This window comes from Ascidiella aspersa, chromosome 5, assembly GCF_963924565.1.
Source record: "Ascidiella aspersa chromosome 5, kaAscAspe10.2, whole genome shotgun sequence".
Classification (NCBI taxonomy): domain Eukaryota; kingdom Metazoa; phylum Chordata; class Ascidiacea; order Phlebobranchia; family Ascidiidae; genus Ascidiella; species Ascidiella aspersa.
In genome coordinates this window covers 20,430,858-20,449,577 of record NC_139451.1, presented here as the reverse complement: position 1 = coordinate 20,449,577, position 18,720 = coordinate 20,430,858, and the positions used below count along the sequence as shown (strand labels likewise).

The window sequence follows — 18,720 nt, the reverse complement described above, 5'->3', positions numbered from 1 at the left end:
TTAATATAAAAAATATATAGTTCACCTAGGAAACAAAAATCTTAGATATGAGAAAATGTCGCCTGTCTTTTTAGCGCCGGCTTTGTTTTTTGCAATTAGTTGACCAACATCTTGAAAATGAGTGACAAACAGAGTATCTATAGAACCTATAATAAACACAATCGACAGAAAACCAACATTTATTGTTTTATATAAAAATTTATTTTTATGTGGTTTTAGATACAGAGGTTGCGATTCCATAGAAATGATTGACTGTACTTCAGTCGACGATCAGTGGTGTGGATCGTTTTTTATTCGGAAATCGTAAATAAATATTCGGAAAATTGTTTGCCTATCTTTTCTTGTTCATAGTGGCAGGAATTGAGAAGAGCAGTGTCTAAATAACCTAATTCAAACACCTGACTCAAGTGCAGTTAAGGTATAAAAGACGCGACTTAACTTACGTCATTTGTATACACATTACTAATCCCCCTATCAACCTAGACTACATCACTAATTCCCCCAACCCCCAACCAAAAATCCGGTGCAGAAACAACGACGCCGGTCAAACTTGGCCGCCCAAACGTCGGCACGACAAGGGCCGATGCCAGCCCTACGCCCCCTGATCGTCTTATACCCTCTCAAACAGTTTCGGGCGTTATTTTGGCAATTTAGGCCTTAATCCGATGAATTTTGAACTTATTCCGAAAGAATTAGGTCTTATTCAGACTGTTGAGCTATTATTCTGTGGTGAATATTACTGCGAATTAGGTTATATTAGATCAGGGGTCGGTAACCTACGGCCCGCGGGCCGGATCCGGCCCGCCGATGAAATTGATCCGTCCCGCCGCCTCTTTGATAAATTAGAAACGAGTCTATTTCACATACTTTTGGTCTATTTTAACTACGTAAGAGCGAAAAATTTTCGCGCTTCGCGGTTTCTAGCTAGTAATTATCTAAGCAGATTTAAGTGCAAATAGTAGCCTGAAGCGAGTTGGTAGGTTGGACCAAAGGTAACGAGAATGATTAACCAGAACTATATTGATTGCCTTTTTTAACTATAGGGAATGTCAGTCGTAATCGTTTTTCAGATATCAGGTTACAAGTTATGTAAATCCGTGGTCCTACAATTCACGTTATCGTAAGTAGCGTGTTATCGAACAGGTTAGTGTGCAACTATACAACTACCCGGAGGCTGTTTCGTATTATGCTAAAAAGAACTTAAAGCCATTACAATCAGAAATAAAACACACTAAGAGTCCTTGTTTGCTTTTTCTCAAAGGAAAGAGGTCAATAAATATAATCTCCAAAGGTCAACCCTTCTACTAGCCCTCTTGATAACTGCAATACGTCCGAATAACACAAACACAACTTTAATATTGTCTAACTTTCGGGCAACAACCTTAAAACTATAAGAACGTAGAAGTTGTAATTTTAAAATAGTATACACTTCGTTTTTGCAGTTTCCCTGTTTTACGCAGTTAACGCATAACTAAACGTCAATTTATAATCTTCGTTCAACAAAATTAGCAAAAAATATATATATATGCTCTGTGCCAGAAAACAAATAGCCCGGGCTTTCTGTAGGGGGCACAGTTGCACAGTTATGAGGGGTTTCGGGCGATGGGGCGATTCAGTTCTTCTGCGCTGCTGGCAGCATCTCCGGTTTATGGGAGGACAACATCTTTTTCAGCTCGGCAATGGCGAGACCAGGGTTAAGGCCCTAAAAACGCAAGAACAGGTTTAAAACTGGCGTATTTAAATAGAAAACTTTGTTTCTTCGCGCCTCCCATACAGCAGGGGTAGCCAACACGTCGATCGCGTCGAATATGTGTTTTACGTCATTACAGTAGCTATCGCACACAAGCGGAATATTAAAATGACTATTTGTTGTCTGGATTAGCCTAATAAAGCGTAACAATTTAGTCTTTGAAGTAACAATTTAACCTCTATCGCTCGCTTGGAATGCAATTAACGCTCAAAATGTTTAATAACAAGTGTTCTTGTGACTTTTTTACTGAACCAGTCGATCGAGAAGCTCTAAAAAATATTCAGTCGATCGCAATCAAACATAAATTGGCTACAGCTGCCATACAGAATCAGTCCAAATCGTAAATCGTATTGCCGCGTCGGGAAGTGAAACGTGGTGATGTGACAGTAAACAACAACACTTGTGGCGAGTGCCCAAATAGTTCGCGTTGCCAAATTAAAAATCCAGGTCCTGTCTTTTTAGAGGGTCATTATAGAGTAGAAAGAAGATCTAACCTTTGGACAAGTCCTGGTGCAGTTCATGATTGTGTGGCATCTGTACAGCGAGAAGGGGTCGTTAAGTCGCTCCAGGCGCTCAGACTGATGCTCATCGCGACTGTCAATAATCCAGCGGTACGCCTGCGGGGAAAACAAACGGGTGTGACGTCACTGATTAAAACATGGAGTAGCGTCATCGATTTTAGGTCACTGGGTTGCCAACTCATCAAGTCACTTGCCAAATTGTAGTCGAACGACATTGCTATTGATTTGCCTTGGAAATATTTTATTTTAAGACTCGTTTGTTTTGCTCATGCGAGTCCTATTAAAAAATATATCGATGGGTGACGATTTGTTGGCTATTTACTTGGACCACTTCATAAAAAAGTTTTATCAAGATTTCAATCTGTAACAACAGTTGGAAAAAAGCTTGAACGCGGAAATATTGTCAAGAAAATTACTGTTATTCAAAACATCAAGCTGAACAGTTCTTATGACATCATTGATGCAAAAATTAGGTAAACTTTCAAAGGAGCCGTGAAAAAAATTAAATAGCAACTAAAAGGCAAAAACATAAAAAAAAATATTTTAGTCACAGGCAAAATACCATGAGCGTAAACGATTTTGGTGAGTTTAAATGTGATACTGAAATCCTCAAAAAAGGCTAGGTTCATCAACTGGCAAAATCAGAAGCTCGTCAATGCCCAACCAGGAATACTCTGCAGACATGTGAAAACCACCGACCACTCAGTCAACAGAAGTTACAACATTTCGACAGCAGACTCGTGCAAAAACGAAAGCAATATTTGGCGTCACATTTCAGCAGAAACGCAGCATTTACCGACCTGCATTAGGACAGCTGGTCCGAGATACTTCGTCGGGTTCCACCAGTAGCTAGGACAAGACGTGGAGCAGCATGCGCACAGAATGCACTCGTACAAGCCGTCCAGCTTTTGCCTGTATAATTATTTTTTAATAAAGCAAAGGTCATTGTTTAACTATTAGGGGTAGCAAGATTTTCTTATTAGACCAGGAGCGTTAAACAAATTTACCATCGTGTTTAATTTTGCATTTGTATGGGTAACCGCAGTGTAAAGGACTGGCGTTGTATAAATAGCAATAGGTAGGGGGATGTTAAGAAATATTTAACAAATAATCGACTCAAATAGTTTACTATTATAAAATGATGTCAAACATGTGTAACAGTAAAACAGTTAATATTTGATTCTTGATTTTAAGGTATGTGTTATCTCATTGTAGGCTGATTCTAAGTCAAGCAGATAATTTAAATATTGCAGCTGCAATAATATCCCACTTGCACTAGTAATTCTCAACTCCAAAGAAAACCTGAAAGCTGCTGGCATATCCCATAAAAAGTATTTTGTGTACGACATTTAAAAAATCATTTGAAACAAATCCTTTATCTTACAAAACGAATGTCAAAAATACATATAAATATATAAAATAGATAATAGTTTTTACACACAACTAATATTACTAAAACTTCTGTTTTTTAATCAAGAGCGTAAAAATAGTCAACATTACTTTGTATCAAGACGGCCAAAGATCTTTTTAAATGCAAGCCAGATAATAGATACTGTCAATTTAAACACAAAATATGTTTTTCATAGAAAAATTAAAAAGGACTAACCTATCTTCAACAGATTGATGATTCTCGATACCAGCTTTGCTAGCATCTTTCTGTTTCAAGAAAGGCTCGATGGAGCGATATTGTGCATAAAAGTTGCTCATATCCTGAAAAAGGAGAATGCAGTCAAAAACTGAAATCTCAATGAATATGAACAGTTGTTACAACTCATTTTGTTCAATTGCTCATCTAGTAATTTAAATAGTAAATAATATTTAGTTTGCCTTTGTAATTTAAACTGCTGTAATTCATAAAAAAGCATAATAAGGAAAATCAAATAAGCTCCCTTAATTATACAGTACTTATGTTGCGTAAAACTAACTTATTCCTAGTAGGGATATTCAAAGTAGAATGCCAGGAGATTCTAGAATATTAGGTTTCTAATTTACAATAATTAATTTAGAATATTTCATCCCAGCATATTTTTATTAACTATTTAATCACAATTTTTTAGGAAATATCAAATTAATCATAATATACCCTAGAGCAGTGATTCCCAAACTTTTTTTCTCGCGAACCATTTTGAGCTTTTGTACAGTGTTGATGTACCACCTAAGTTACACCTTACCAGAATATCTCAAACTTTAACTCAGTGGTTCTTAACCTTTTTTCAGCCGCGCGCCCCTTTGGTAATTTTCTCATGCCTTGCGCCCCCCTAATATTTCGACATTTTGCAATGAAATATCACTGAGAAAACAGGAAAATAGTGAAGGAAGGGATTGTTGGTCGCGCGAAGCGCGAAAAATTTTGAGTTTTAGTTGGTCGAATTGGCTAAACTGCAACCGAAGAGGCGTTTCGCATTGGGCACGCAACAAATTGCGCGAGCTCGACATTTTGCGCGAGCTCGACATTGATTTTATCGAGCTGATTTTGACAAACGTGTTGCGAGGGCATTTACTCCACAGTTGTAAGAGTTATTATGTCGAGCGCAAAAAATGTCAAGCGCAAATATTAAACATTGCGTTATCGTGTTTCAAAAGATGTAACGACACACAATACAACGGCAATATTGCAAAAACAATATAGTTTCGCGCAAAAAAAGTTCGACTCCCCCTGTTGCTATAGCCTGTTATCATATATAAAATATGGATGAAAAATAGTCCAAAAGGGCGATAGCTTTTATCGTTTATCTATAAGTTAATTTAATAGGACGGTGATACCATGGATTTTCTAAAAGGGAACTATAAGATTCGCGCGCAGCGCGAAAATTTTTGCAGTTTTAATGTTAAAGTTGGCAAAAAACAGAGTTTGTATGTAGGAATTATGCCTAACCCAAACGAAACCATTAAAATCACTGCAAAAATTAAAAATATATAAAGTCGAGCTCGCGCCCCCCTTAGAATTCCTGGGCGCACCCCTAGGGGGGCGCGCCCCCCACCCCCCCCCCGGTTAAGAACCGCGAACCGCTGCTTTAACTATTTTAGCATATTATACAAAATAAGTAAGCAGAATTAAACTTTACCAAACGCCATACCAGGAAGACAAAGAAGCCATAAATTAAACAAAACCCAAGGTTCAATGCGATAGTTGTTTTTTCTTCACCAGCTGGTCGATACATACTACAACTACACCGCTCACTATTAGTTTATTACTACATATATATTAAACCAGCTAACAATTAGCGTTTTATTATCTTGAACAAGATAAGTGTTACATCATAAACGTGCGAAACCTCAAGTTAAAGGTAACTAAAACGCAGCACGGCAAATTACCCAATCTGAAAGTTTAAAAAGTTGAACGTTTTCGAAATTTATACGTATGCTGAAGTTAGTCGCGTACCACCTGAAAGACTCTCGCGTACCACCGGTGGTACGCGTACCACAGTTTGGGAACCACTGCCCTAGAGTGACAGCAAGTATCAAAAAACAATTAAAATGTGCATTGTAGTAAAAAAATATTCTTTCAGATATTTAACATTCGAAACAACTTCCATTTACAGCATAATGTATAACTAAATAAAAACAAAAACATGAAACAACTATTATGTTGTTGTCAAAACTTGCGCATAAAGTGAGTACAATGCAACACAAAGCACTCTTCAGCAATTCAGTCGATTTAAAAAAAAAACACAGTATTGTGTGTCAGTCTAACTTTACTGATCTGTTAAGGATTCCAATATTGTCTATTGTGCTGCAAAGAATACAAAGTTAATACTGCCAGCAATTCATAATAAATACTTGACCATAACATTGTGCATAACCTCGCCTTTTGTAACACCGTAGGGTATTTTGTCCTACACCAGCACATGTTCTACGATAGAATGTAACTTTTGTAACTTATGGTATATATTGAATAAAATTGTGCACTCCACACATGGCATTACACGCTAGTCATTCACCCAATAACACTTTCACCCAATAACACCCAAATGAATAGGCGGTAAAGATTATGCAAAGTAATTTGTCGTCCGAAAAAAATGCACTACTAATGTGTCGCCACTGCTACAGACCTTTATCTAAACTTGTCACTCGTATGTACATTTAGGCCCAACCATCCGAGGTCAAATAACAACATTATATAGGTTGAAAAAAAAATAAAAATAAACATTAAAATAGTATACATCAAAATTTGATTTGTCTTCAATTCGGATCTAAGGATTGAATATTCTGCTTTAAACATCCCGACCTACTATACAACAATTTTCTGGGGCAATTAAGTTTCCAAAGTTTTTAGCAGTGAAGCTGTATACATATATGAAGTACAAAAGGCAATTTTGCATTATATATGTTTTGGTGAATAATTAGTAAACTAAAATATAATCATAAATGGTGAACAAAATGTGCAAATTTGATTTTAGAATATGGTATAAATATCAGGCATAAATATAATATGCTTATTTTTGTCAACACTTACTGGGACCAGGTCCTTGACAACATACATGTGCGGAAGTGGGTAAATCTTGGTTGGTTTGCTTAGATTGGTGTCAATTCGTCTAAAATACAATTTAAATAGTTAATTGATCTAAAATCAAAAATATTCTTTGTTTAAAATATGTGTATTCTTTGTTTAAAATACAAATTAACTTGTAATATAAATCAAGGTTTTAATAATCTATAAGCTGTAGTGTAAGATCAGGGATGTCTAACCTTAAATGTAACCTAGTGTATGCTAGGTAGGTAACCTTCTTTTTGACAATGGAAGAAATTAAAAAAAAAACATTTTAGGACTTACGATAGACAGGCCAGAGTGTTTGTACCCTTAATGTTCATAGAACAAGAGCCGCAGATGCCTTCGCGACACGATCGACGGAAAGTAAGAGTTGGATCGATTTCATTCTTTATTTTGATGAGAGCATCCAAAACCATTGGACCACAACTGGTTGGCAAAAAATTTAAACATTAAACTAAAATATAAAATAAAGCTTATTTGGCTGTTCAAAATAGTTCCCTATAAATATATACCAAATTAAATATATACACACTTTCAGATATATATGCATTTTACCAAAAAAATCTTTCGAAACATGTCATCCCCTCAATCTTAAATAAGTTAACATACAAAGCAGCTAAGGACAAAAACAAGGCTTGATTTTTTTTACTAATTTTAGAAAATTTTAATGTATAAATTACACTTGCAAGGCATCCTTACTTATTCATATTAACAGTTTTCCAAAACTAGAATATTTAACTGGCTTATATTGAATAAATTTGAATCTCTTGTAAACAGATTTGAACAACGTTATGGTTTCTTGTTAAAAATATACACATAGTCTTTGCAGGTTGTTTTTGGAGATTATGTAAAGTATTACTTACGCATCCAAGTCCACTTGGTATTTTTGCATATATGGCTGGGCTCCCTTTTCTTCAGGGTTATAACGGTATATAGAAAAAGTTTTCAATCTTGGTAAAGTTTTTTCTGTTGTCGCCGCAGCTGTGGCTGTTGCACCCCATCGCAATGACTGCAAGACAAAATCAAACTTTATAAAATTCTAGAAACTGTGATGGGGGACTTTTTTATAATTTGTAGCTGAAATCTTACACCAAAATTATATATGTAAAAGAAAGAATGGCTAGTTTTCAATTTAAATTCATGCCTCAGATATCTTTCTTAAGATTTTAATAGACACTAAATAATTTTAACTAATTATTTTTTGTTTTTTTGACACTGGTCTAGAATTCCACCACAATATACATAAGTTAGGTTAGGGTGCCGGTTAGCGGTTGAGCTCGGGTGGGTCAAGAAATATTATTAAATAATAAATATATTAAAACCTAACCCACCCACACTCAAACGCTAACATGCACCTAAATATTATGCATTGATTTAATAATTGTTTAAACGCTGTGGTAGGATTCTAGACCATATTCTTTAAAATTAGCAAATGCTCACCTGATTTAAGAAGACAGAGGCCTGGCTGGATTTTCGCAGCACTGTACGAGAAATTCCAACAACAGACATTGTTTATAAAGTATAGATGCTTAAAGTTTAATGTAAAGATTTCTATACGAAATAGAGTTATTTTAAAGCAATTAAAAATTTGGTAATAAAAAATAATTTTTACATGCAATATCCCATACAACGTAAATAAATAGAACACTAGCTAACTTTATCCTTGATTTCGCCATTTTTTGTTCGATAACGTTTTTCTGCCATATTATTTTGCAAACAGTTACAAGAGTATGTCGCAGTCGATGATCTCTTTTTGTATATATTTGTTGATAAACTAGAAAGTTACGTAACATCTCACGACCTGTCATCACCCCATCAATAAGATTTAGTTAGAAGCCACCCTTAACCATTGAACCATTAAAAACGTTTTTTTTAATTAAAATGAATTATTACTGGTTACAATCATGTAAATCTATTAGTTTAAAACAATCGCTGTGTTTATTTTGCTTTAAATCTACTTAAAACATAAAATTTGTTATTTTAATTCGAAAAAAAAACATTAAAAAAAAAAGTTTCTTGCTATAAGAATATTACAGAGTATGCTAAATTTTGTAAAGAATTTTTTTGTATATGTAACACTTTTGTATATTTACTGAAAAAACGAACAAATGAAGGCCAACAAATTTCTATAATCTTCAAACAGCTTGAATAAAGACTGGCATGGTAGTCTATTGGTATGCCAACTGAAGCTTACGATAAACAACTGGTGTAACAGACGGCTAACAAATTATCTGTTGCTTAATTAGCTATTTATCTTTTTGTTTTCGCCAGGAATTATTTAAAGATCTTGACTTACTATAATTTAAGCAACCTTAAGCGAGCAGATTACATGCTCACCGATATTAGTAGGCTTTTGGTTAACGCGCAATCAATTGCTAATTAGTAATGCCTTGATTTGTTACAGTTACTGATATACTCAAGTTAGGAGGCCTACCCATGGCGTTTTTTGGATTGACCGGTCTAGGCTATCAGGATTCCATAAAATCGCATTTGGCACCGCAAGCAAGACCGACAACGTGCCCCGTTTCCACAGGTGAGGACTTCAGATCTAGCTGTTATGTTAGCAGGTAAATATTAAATATAATTGCTGCGCAAATTTAAACAAATGTGAAACTATAATGATCGCGAAAGTCTTCCTTCGTGCCCATCGTATAGTTTTATGGGTTTACCATAAAGATCTGCCTTGTTTTGTAATCAAACAATTAAGGACGTATAAAATAGATGTATTTTCAAGGCATTGGAAACCTTTATCTAAGATTGAATGGTTACGAAATTTCAAAAAGAACATATATGCCCGAAAACTACATCTGTGTTTTCACCAGCTTCCGATTTGATGCAATTGTTTAGTTTGCTCATGGAAATTCGTCTATATTTTTGCGAAAAAAACTGACGTAAATTTACACACAACCGTGTCGCTTAAAAGTTTTCTTTTTTCCCCAATATTGCTGTAGGTTTAGCAGCTCAAAAAACGCCTTAACCGCTGGTATATCGGACTGGGTTAAACGTGTTAACAGCGTCGTGTATTTTAAAGTGTGTATTTAGTGTGGAAACTCGTAATAGCACAGAACACAAATTAGTGAACGTTCAGCCGTAGTAGGCTAAGGCTGTTAAAGGCCCACTAGAGCAGGTTTTTTTAACCAGGGGTGGGAGAACTGTTCCACGGGGGTGCGGGGATGCTCAATCAGGGACAGAAAATGTATTACTGTAATATATTTTTTCGCTCAGTTTGATGGGGAAAAAATTACAATGATGGTTTCGTTATTTAAGCAATTCGACTAGAACGGGGTGCGAGAATTGGTTGGTGATTTGGGAAGGGGTGCGAGAATTTTTCCGTTGATTACAGGTGCAGCAAAGAAAAACGTTAGAGAACTGGGTCTCGATGAAAAACTATATTTGTTATCTAAATACAGACTTCACAGGCAGATTAAAGGTATCAGTTTCATTTTTTACTCGTCTTCACAAAGGATCTTCGGAACCAGAGGCGAGGCCGATTAAGCTCCCCCCGATCCCAAACACGGGCCGCGTCACTGACCACTTTAACAATTACACCAACCCGGACGTCGGCAACGAACGGAGCTATTCCAAACATATCACCCTACTGAAAAAGCATGTGCGTTCCAGAAATTGTAAGTATAGTGAAAAGTTGCGACGAGTGGTTCCAGAACAGAATGTCACTTTAAGATTTGAAGCATCTTTTGGGTTGTTAATTGTAAAAGTAATCTCCATAACATTGTGGGCCACAGGCGAGCAACCTTTTGCAATAGGCCCATAAAAATCCTGTGATTTTATGTAAACATGGTGTCCTTCGGGACCCTAGCCTATGTTGTCAATATTTGTCAAACGACGAAACTCAGATAACTTTAGTTCAGTGTGTTTCCTAATACTTTTTCGTTTCGTTACCACAGATTTCTGCATTCCTTTCACCCCTAATTACAACATATTGAAAAGGCATATAGGCGTAAGATTCTTTGTTTGGTATTTATACATGTAAAATAGGGAAAAATTAAGTTCATTTGAGTCATGGCCTCGTGCCTTATGATATGCCCTTGATGTATTATGTTGTTTACGTATTGTACAAGATCACGTATTGAGATAAAAACTCCTCCATCCTACAGTTAAGAGTCTGCAAATTTATCAAATCTACAAACGTAATCATTGGTTCTATTTTAATAACAACAAGGTTAAAAATAATATTTAGAATCAGTAAAACTTGAAATCACAAACTTCATTCTTTCCTTTCTGTTCATCCTGACAATTATCTTTATTCACCCTGAGGTGAACCATTAACGTATTTAAAAAACAATGCTTTAGGTATGTTCGGTTCAGCACTAGTGTATAGCTTGTAGTTTTGATTGAGAAAATGCCAAATATAGTCCACGTCATATTTGATCGTAAGAATAATAATACAAGTACAAGGTTATAATCTAGAGACAGCGCAAACTTTTAGCAAGCCAAACACAGAATGACAAAATAGGGTAAAATAACGCGATCTAAGTACACAAATTTCGTTAACTTACTAGCAAAATCACTTTTAGCTAGCGGTACACTAAAGCAGTGGTCTCCAACCTGTGGGTCGCCTGAATTTTTTGCGGAGTCGCCATAACATACCATATTCCTGCTCTTTTAGTACGAATTATTTATTTCGTTTTCATTATGACGTCACACTATTAAACGTAACTCTGTGCATTTTCTACATAAAATTGCTTATTAAGCTCGTAAAAGCCGCTAAATCAGCTAAGGTGACATTTAACAAAAAACTAGATTTCTTTGATTTAGCCCAGCGACAATCGAACTTTCTGAAATTGTTTTATTTGGACATATTTTCAATGCGTTTAAAGGTTGGAGACCACTGCACTAAAGCATATAAAAAACACACTGTTAACATCGCTGCACAGTACGTGTAATCACAACAACAATATCATAACTTGACAATCACCCACTAATGCACACTGCTATACCCTGGAACTCAGTTCGATATTAACTGCCCTGTAGTGTGAAGTCGTTGAGCAGCGAAACAGGCGTTCTAAACGTATAAGCCTTTTGAGAGACTAAAGAACAGCTCACACCTGTGACGCCCCGAGCCTTATATTGCGTCGCTTAATATATTCGATTTTTTTCAGCTCCCAACGAACTCTACCGGTTTCCACTCACGGATGCCAACAAGTACGGCTGGTGGATCCCGAAGGACACTGTGCCGCCCAGGACGGCCTACCCGTGGTCGCACACCCCGAGATACGTGCACTGCAGCAGTGAGATGACCAGGTATGCCGGTCCTGTTTTTTCACCCCAGAATTTCACAAAATGTTGGTAGAGTAAAAATGTGGTACACATATCGACGTACGATCAATATAAGCGTCCTGTTGTAAATACAATAGTTAAACGATAACTGCAAGTAAAAAAATAGAAAGAGGTTAACTACCAACACAATTGGCGTAGAAATATTACCTGCTCTATGCGCATTGATGTTTCGAATATGTTAAAAGAAAATATTCAAACGATTAAACAAATGCGTCAGTAGTGGTCTTCTATAATGCTGATCCCTAACTTGCAGCGACAGTCACACGGCTATTTATAAATTTTAAGCCATGTCCTAGGCCTAAATAAGAAAAAATACACAGCCAAGTTTTTGAACGTAAAAGTATATATTTGACAAGTTAATATATCGATATCGAGAGTGGTTATTAAAGAGTTAATAAACAGTATTTCATTCCACTTCGACAGGAAAGTATGGAGCTGCGTTTAGAAAAAAATAAACCAGCACTTGCCCTAACCAGATTATTTTGTTGTTACAGATTTGTGGACGCTATGGCGCTGACAAACCGGGAGTTTTCCCTTTTCTGATGGTGGCCACTCTGCCTTATTTTAATTTGCTGCCGCTATGTGTTTGTTATTGTAGCCATACTTTACTTCCATTGCTTATAGGTGCTAATCACTGTGCATCGATCGCCTGATTACGTATACTCTCCCACTTGTTACTTGTCACAGCCGCAATTCTAGTCCTTGTCATACCTTTCACAAAAAGCATTTTATCATAGTAAACTATATAATTATTCGCAATTGAGGTAAAATCTATATAGTTTTAAGTCTGTTTGCGTAACTTGCCTTTATAGCTAGAAGACCTACAACTCGTTAAAGTTTGTGTGATTTTTGTTCGATTAGTGTTTTTAGAATATCCCCGGGTTGCTTGTCTAATAAAGTCAACTTCTGTATATTATAGCTAGCATTTTTATGTGCGTTTTTGGTAGCACTGTGATATGGATAGAGTGTTTGTCTGGCAATGCAATGGAGTCCCTTCCCTGAAAGAGATCATGACAATTTGTCAAAGCAAATGAAGGATTTTCATATTACCGAATAAACGCAATAATATTACGGATAGCTACGCTATCGGTCAAAAGTATTATTAGCTGACACAAATTGACGTTAATACTTCCCTAAAAGAGATCATGATAGTCTTAATAGTCTGGTTTTATAGAATTTTCCGCTTTAGGTAGGCATATTGTTGCTTTTTAGGTCAATGTGTGTTCACTATTTTTCTTTATGGAATGCCTTTAATCGTTTGAGGAACGTGGCAAAAACGCTTCTACTGGCAAATCGTGAGACCAAAAAAGGCTTAAAGTGTGGTAAAATTGCGTTCAAAAAAGCTCTCATAACTTTTATATTGGAAACCTTTTTGTATTTCTTAAGTTTGGGATATTTTTAAAGCAACCTATAGGATATTATTGATAAATTATTACCGTATCGATACAAAAGTATTTATATATAAAAAAGTAAATCTTTTTACGATTGGCAGAAAATATCAATCTCCAAACATTACATTAAATGTTGTTTTTAACAAACCCAACAAAATATTGGAGAAAGTTTGAATTGATTCTAATCATGACACATTTTTATCGAACCTTTTCAAAAATCAAACCAGTACAAATATAATAATGTAATTTTATTAAAAGTACAAAAAAGTGGAAAATAAAGCGTCCATATAGAGGCGCAATGGTGGCGAACCATTGTATTCGCATTGTTTTTGCCACTGGTGTTCTCCTAATACCATAAGTTTGGGTATTTTGCTCTGAAAGAGTAGGGCGCTTGATAGCTGCGCAGCCATATTTCTACGGCGGTTGATTCGTTTGGCGTCAACGAAGACAGGAGCGGGGTTCGGCGACACAAATCCGTGATGTCTTCGCTTCTTATCAGAGTCAGATCGTCCAGAAATTCATCAACAAAATCCACTACTTCGGGATTAAGATCGAATCCGTTGCAGCTAGCAGCGACCTGAAAATAGAATATATTATGAGTAATACAAAACACAACAAACCGCTATCAATTTAAAAACAAACTCTAACCGTTATTTTGGCCGCGTCTCGAGTAGAACCAGAAACAAATGGTACAAGATTCATTGGCTCCAGAACTTCTTCAATTGCTTCCATGAAATGCACACTTGTTTTTTTGTTTATCTTCTTTCTCATCTTAGTCATCTTCCGCAATGCGCCAACAACCGATGAAGAGGTGCAACGATGTTCCGGAATGTCTTGCATCTCCAACAACTCAGATTTCTGTTTTGCCTTCTCAGCCATTTCCTTTTCGTAATAACGAAGCCAGTCTTCTTCTGTTGGAGATTTGCTTTCAGTTTTTTCGCTTGGCAGTTTGTTAATAAGGTCTGCCACTTCATTCCAGTTGACTTTGGGTATTTTCACAAATGGATGCTTCTTTCTCGTCCATAAAGCTAACCAATATTCATGTTCGGGAGCCAGATTTCCCACCAGTTCTTCAGCTCCTGGGTAACTCGTTATTACAACCGGCGATTTCTCCAACACAGGCCGCTTTTTTGCAACTTTGGCTACTATTTCCTGCATTCGGCCGACTTGAGTTGAAATACCTTTAAAAAAAAGTTGAAATAAGTTAATTGAGAAAAAAAGATGCTGATTATAAAAGTACATGATTTTAAAGTAGATAAAGCTATCATACCTTCGTAGGCGGTAATCACATCTTGAACCATCTTGCCGCTTTCTTTTATTCCTTTTTTATTCTGACGAATGCTCTCCCAATAGCTGGCATTAAGCTGCAAGTAAATTGTGGCAACCATAAGCAAGTTAATAAAGTATTCAGTGTAAAACCGCTTTTAAAATTACTTTATAAACACTAATAAAAAACAAAAAGTAACAAAGTAGTACCTCAACGCTCAATTTGCTGCCAACCCTGAAAGCTCTAAATTTAAATCGAAGAAGCAATAAGGCGCTAAAAAGAAAATACATTTCTTGTTGAGAAATAAGTAAAAATGTATGAAAAGCATATTCAAAAAACGTTTTCTTACCTGTTCATTAATGTGCGCCCAGTTATGCAAAGGGGAACGAAGATTATCACGGCGAATATCATCATCGTTAAGTTAAACGAGAAATTGGCCAAGAATTCTTCCACTGATAACGGAGCTGTGTCAACCAGACACTTCTTTAACTGCACAAACTTATTTTCGATTTGAAGTTCAGGTGGACCTTGTAAACCGAAAACCTTAAACGGGGCGAACGAATTGTCGTCGAGCGTAAAATAAAATCTCATATTTTTGCTGCTAGGATTCTCTTTAGTTATAACGTGTATAACAAAAGCATTAAAGCAATATAAACATTTTCCGAAAATGTTCAGTTGCCAAATTCTCATTGTTTAGTGTCAAGTGTGACGTAACAGAGCGAGTTAGTAAAATGGGAAAATGTAATGTAAATTTAATTTATTCAGAAATAAGATGCAATTTATAGAGCAAGAAGATATAGGCTACTGTAAGAATTATATACGCATAATATTATTCGTTAAAATACGATATTCTTAGGCCGTCTAGTTGAATAAACTGTAATAGATGAATGATTGCAAAACCTTTAAGGCCTGTGTCTTTTTGTTAGAATTTTCGAAACAAGTGGGAAACCCTACTTTGTTAAAAACAACTTTTAAATAACTTTGTTCAAGTTATTCGCAAAATAACTCTTTGTAAAAAAGCTTCAATTAAAATGACTCCTAAAAATAAGTTTGACTATTATTAAAGAACATATTAAAACGAATTGCAAGTAAAATAAAACTAATTCTACCCTCTTTTCTTAGACTAATTTCGTTTAAAATCTTTTTTAATAGTAAAATATATATACATTGGTCAGTCTTGGATGGATTAGGGCTGGTCGGATGGCTTTACTGAAGTCTTTGGACAAACGATTGACTTAGGGTACATTGAGATTTCCGTTCACTTAGGGTACATTGAGATTTTCCATACATTGAGATTTCCGTTTGCTTTATGCATGTCAATGAGGCCAGCAAGTCAGGCTAGAAAAACATCTGTGATAGCCGCCTGCGTTGAGGTTTTAACTCACGACATTTTGTCATATCGGGACCGTCGCATCTACATTACCACATTTATTCAATTAAAGATATATACACAATACACATGCGTATATTACAACAACTGCTCTAGCTCTTCTAAAGTCGCTTTTTCTCTGCGACAGTAACTGCGACAGTAGTTTTTATACTTCTATAAAAACAAAATAAAAACGACTTGACTTAGATTCGTGTGTTTTCAAAATGCCTAAGCTTTAACTTAATTTATTTCAAAATAATTTATTGGCAAACTGACGGTTAGCGCAGCTCACAGATTTAATTGAATTAAGGGCAACTATACATTGATAGATGCCGGACGACCAAATGTTTTGTTTGCGATTATTTCAAAAATTGATTTACATGACAAACGTCATGGCAACGACATCTGCCCCATTGAACACATCTTGTCCAAAAAACGTTTTATTTTTGTGGAAAACTCGAAATCATGTCTTCGGGTTAAATTTAACGTATATTTAAAACGTCTAACGACGTATTTCAAACTGCCAAACAATTTTAATAAAACATGTAGCCTACACATTGGTGGGTCAACAACTGTGGTCTAGCCCTTCTGAAGCTGCTTTTGACCAACGATTACGGCTTACGTATCGTTAGTACATCGAAAGCCATTCAGACTCACCGAATCTGTCGAGTTGGTAGAACGACGTTCCCGGATTGACCGGAGGTTGTGAGTTCGAACCTCGCTGGTTTGTTTTTCTAGCCTTCCCTGATTGATGTTGTATAAAAGTCGTACAAGTTGTATAAAAGTCGTATATTTATAAACTGTTTATTATAAAACCGGTTAAAAACGAGTGAATGCAACCTAAATAAAGAGGTTTCCACATTGCGTCCAAAAAAGATATAATAAACGTTAAAAATCATATCAAAAACGTTTTGTTTAAGTTTTTTTTAAAAACGTATTTTCTTAAAGGAAATAAAAAGGTTTTCGCTTTTCGTTTTTCAAAGAGATTATTTAGCGTTGACAAAACGTCTTTTAACTTAATGGAATCGCACTCTTAAAACTGTTTTAATTTAAACGACCACAAAACTTAGTTTTGGAAACCATAAGACTACGTCTATATTTTTGATAAACTTTGCAATATAAACTAGCTTAAAACGTTTGTTTTTAAACTATTGCAAAACAAATATTTTAAACCAATTTTAATGGTTTTCATATTATTTATAAAGAAAGGTAATCATTAAACAAACTACGGAAAATAAATAAAGAGGTTTTTGGCAATGCGACGAAACCTATTGACTATTGGCCTGTGAAATAGGCTTCTTTAAAACTTCTATCGTAGGCAAAATGTAAAGATTTCCTTATACCAAAATTAAAAGTTTAAATTAATATCCTAAAAACATCTTGACGAAAAGCGTACACTTTTCAAACATGAAGTAATATATTTAACCATAGTTTCTTTCGTAAAAGGTAGCCAACACGACCTGAAAATCTATCAATTGTCAGCATCGTTTAAACTTCAAAGCTTAAACAATAGTCCTAAAAATTATAAAATCTGTCACGCAACATGTAACTTGTTACGACGTTTTGCGGTTTTTATTCAAGAAAATCAGTCAGTGGCTAAAGAACGGAAGTCAGCGCTAGGTTTTTCTACCTTGGTCTAGGTTTTTGACAAGTCGTTTAGGTTTCTAGGTTTAGAGCGACATTGTGTTATTTCGATTTTATAAACTTAGTAACTTGGTCGTTTGTTTTACTTTTAGCTAAAATCTAAATTTCCTTTTGTACCAAATAGCCAATGCTACTTTGTTCGATGTGTTTTATAAAATATTGCAGAATTCTCGCTAGGTATAGTTGTAAGATAAAGACATTGCTAATTGTTTATTTAGATTCATAAACTTACACTAAAATAATAGCGCAGTGTATGGTATTTTTATTTTAGTCTTCTTGAAATTATAATAATTGTAAGGACGATAGTCAACTGACCTAAGACAAGCGCTTTTTTGATTTACCATATAACTTATTATCTAGTAAATTTGGGTGATAATTTTAAAGTGGCATTTGTATGCTCGTCCACATCGTTGCCGATCCGTTACCAAATTTTGGAACATAATGTTTGAAGGTTGTAGTAAGACGTAGTAAGAGTATCCCATACATAATTAAGTATGATTTTAAACGTTTCGAATAACTCTTTATTGATTTTCAGCATTATACGTAGACAAATTAATTTTAGCTTTCCAGTCATGGCTTAAGCGCTTAACGATTCCAAAGAACTTTTGGTAACAACCTAGAAAACATAAAGTTTAAAATTTTACATTGGTATAACTTTTTCTACCAACAAAACTAATTACGTCGTTTGGTATCTCGTACGGCGATGAGCAATAACTGATATAAAAAGAAATGGAATATTTATGGTATCGCGCATTTGGAGATGACTTAATTGCTTTAAAAATAAATTGACTGGGACTTAACTTGGGTAACTGATGATTTGGACTGGGACTTGTCTTGCTATTTAGTTAACAGAAATGATTGGGACTTAAGTTATTTCAAATGAGTTGTTTACAACATGGGACATAAAGTTCGTACTCACCAAGCGCTCGTTCACGATCGGAAGTACGGTATAGCGAACAGATGGGATGTAACAAGTCCACCATGAGTA

The 18,720-nt window shown here is 35.4% G+C and overlaps 2 protein-coding genes across 2 annotated transcripts; one reads left to right on the top strand and one right to left on the bottom strand.

The window, feature by feature from the left end:
• Positions 1–1,389: 1,389 nt before the first annotated feature.
• On the bottom strand, positions 1,390–8,316 carry LOC146145320 (succinate dehydrogenase [ubiquinone] iron-sulfur subunit, mitochondrial-like). The gene is made up of 8 exons (XM_083389422.1): positions 8,204–8,316; positions 7,627–7,772; positions 7,046–7,189; positions 6,728–6,806; positions 3,878–3,981; positions 3,072–3,183; positions 2,245–2,367; positions 1,390–1,702 (listed from the first exon to the last, which is right to left on the bottom strand). Exons 1-8 carry the CDS (start codon positions 8,270–8,272, stop codon positions 1,613–1,615), a joined length of 867 nt encoding a protein of 288 aa, XP_083245548.1. The 5' UTR covers positions 8,273–8,316; the 3' UTR covers positions 1,390–1,612.
• Positions 8,317–8,983: 667 nt separating this feature from the next.
• LOC146145319 (sperm microtubule inner protein 11-like) lies at positions 8,984–12,979 on the top strand. The gene is made up of 4 exons (XM_083390027.1): positions 8,984–9,296; positions 10,228–10,389; positions 11,884–12,025; positions 12,556–12,979. Exons 1-4 carry the CDS (start codon positions 9,200–9,202, stop codon positions 12,602–12,604), a joined length of 450 nt encoding a protein of 149 aa, XP_083246153.1. The 5' UTR covers positions 8,984–9,199; the 3' UTR covers positions 12,605–12,979.
• Positions 12,980–18,720: the final 5,741 nt, after the last annotated feature.

Excerpts from the sequence above, each read along its gene's own strand:
- LOC146145320 (XM_083389422.1), bottom strand. The coding sequence starts at position 8,272 with ATGTCTGTTGTTGGAATTTCTCGTACAGTGCTGCGAAAATCCAGCCAG. Across the intron at positions 2,368-3,071 it reads GACCAGCTGTCCTAATGCAG|GCGTACCGCTGGATTATTGA; the intron begins GTCGGTAAATGC and ends TTTTCCCCGCAG. Across the intron at positions 1,703-2,244 it reads GCACCAGGACTTGTCCAAAG|GGCCTTAACCCTGGTCTCGC; the intron begins GTTAGATCTTCT and ends TTGCGTTTTTAG.
- LOC146145319 (XM_083390027.1), top strand. The coding sequence starts at position 9,200 with ATGGCGTTTTTTGGATTGACCGGTCTAGGCTATCAGGATTCCATAAAA. Across the intron at positions 9,297-10,227 it reads AACGTGCCCCGTTTCCACAG|GATCTTCGGAACCAGAGGCG; the intron begins GTGAGGACTTCA and ends GTCTTCACAAAG. Across the intron at positions 12,026-12,555 it reads TGCAGCAGTGAGATGACCAG|ATTTGTGGACGCTATGGCGC; the intron begins GTATGCCGGTCC and ends TTGTTGTTACAG.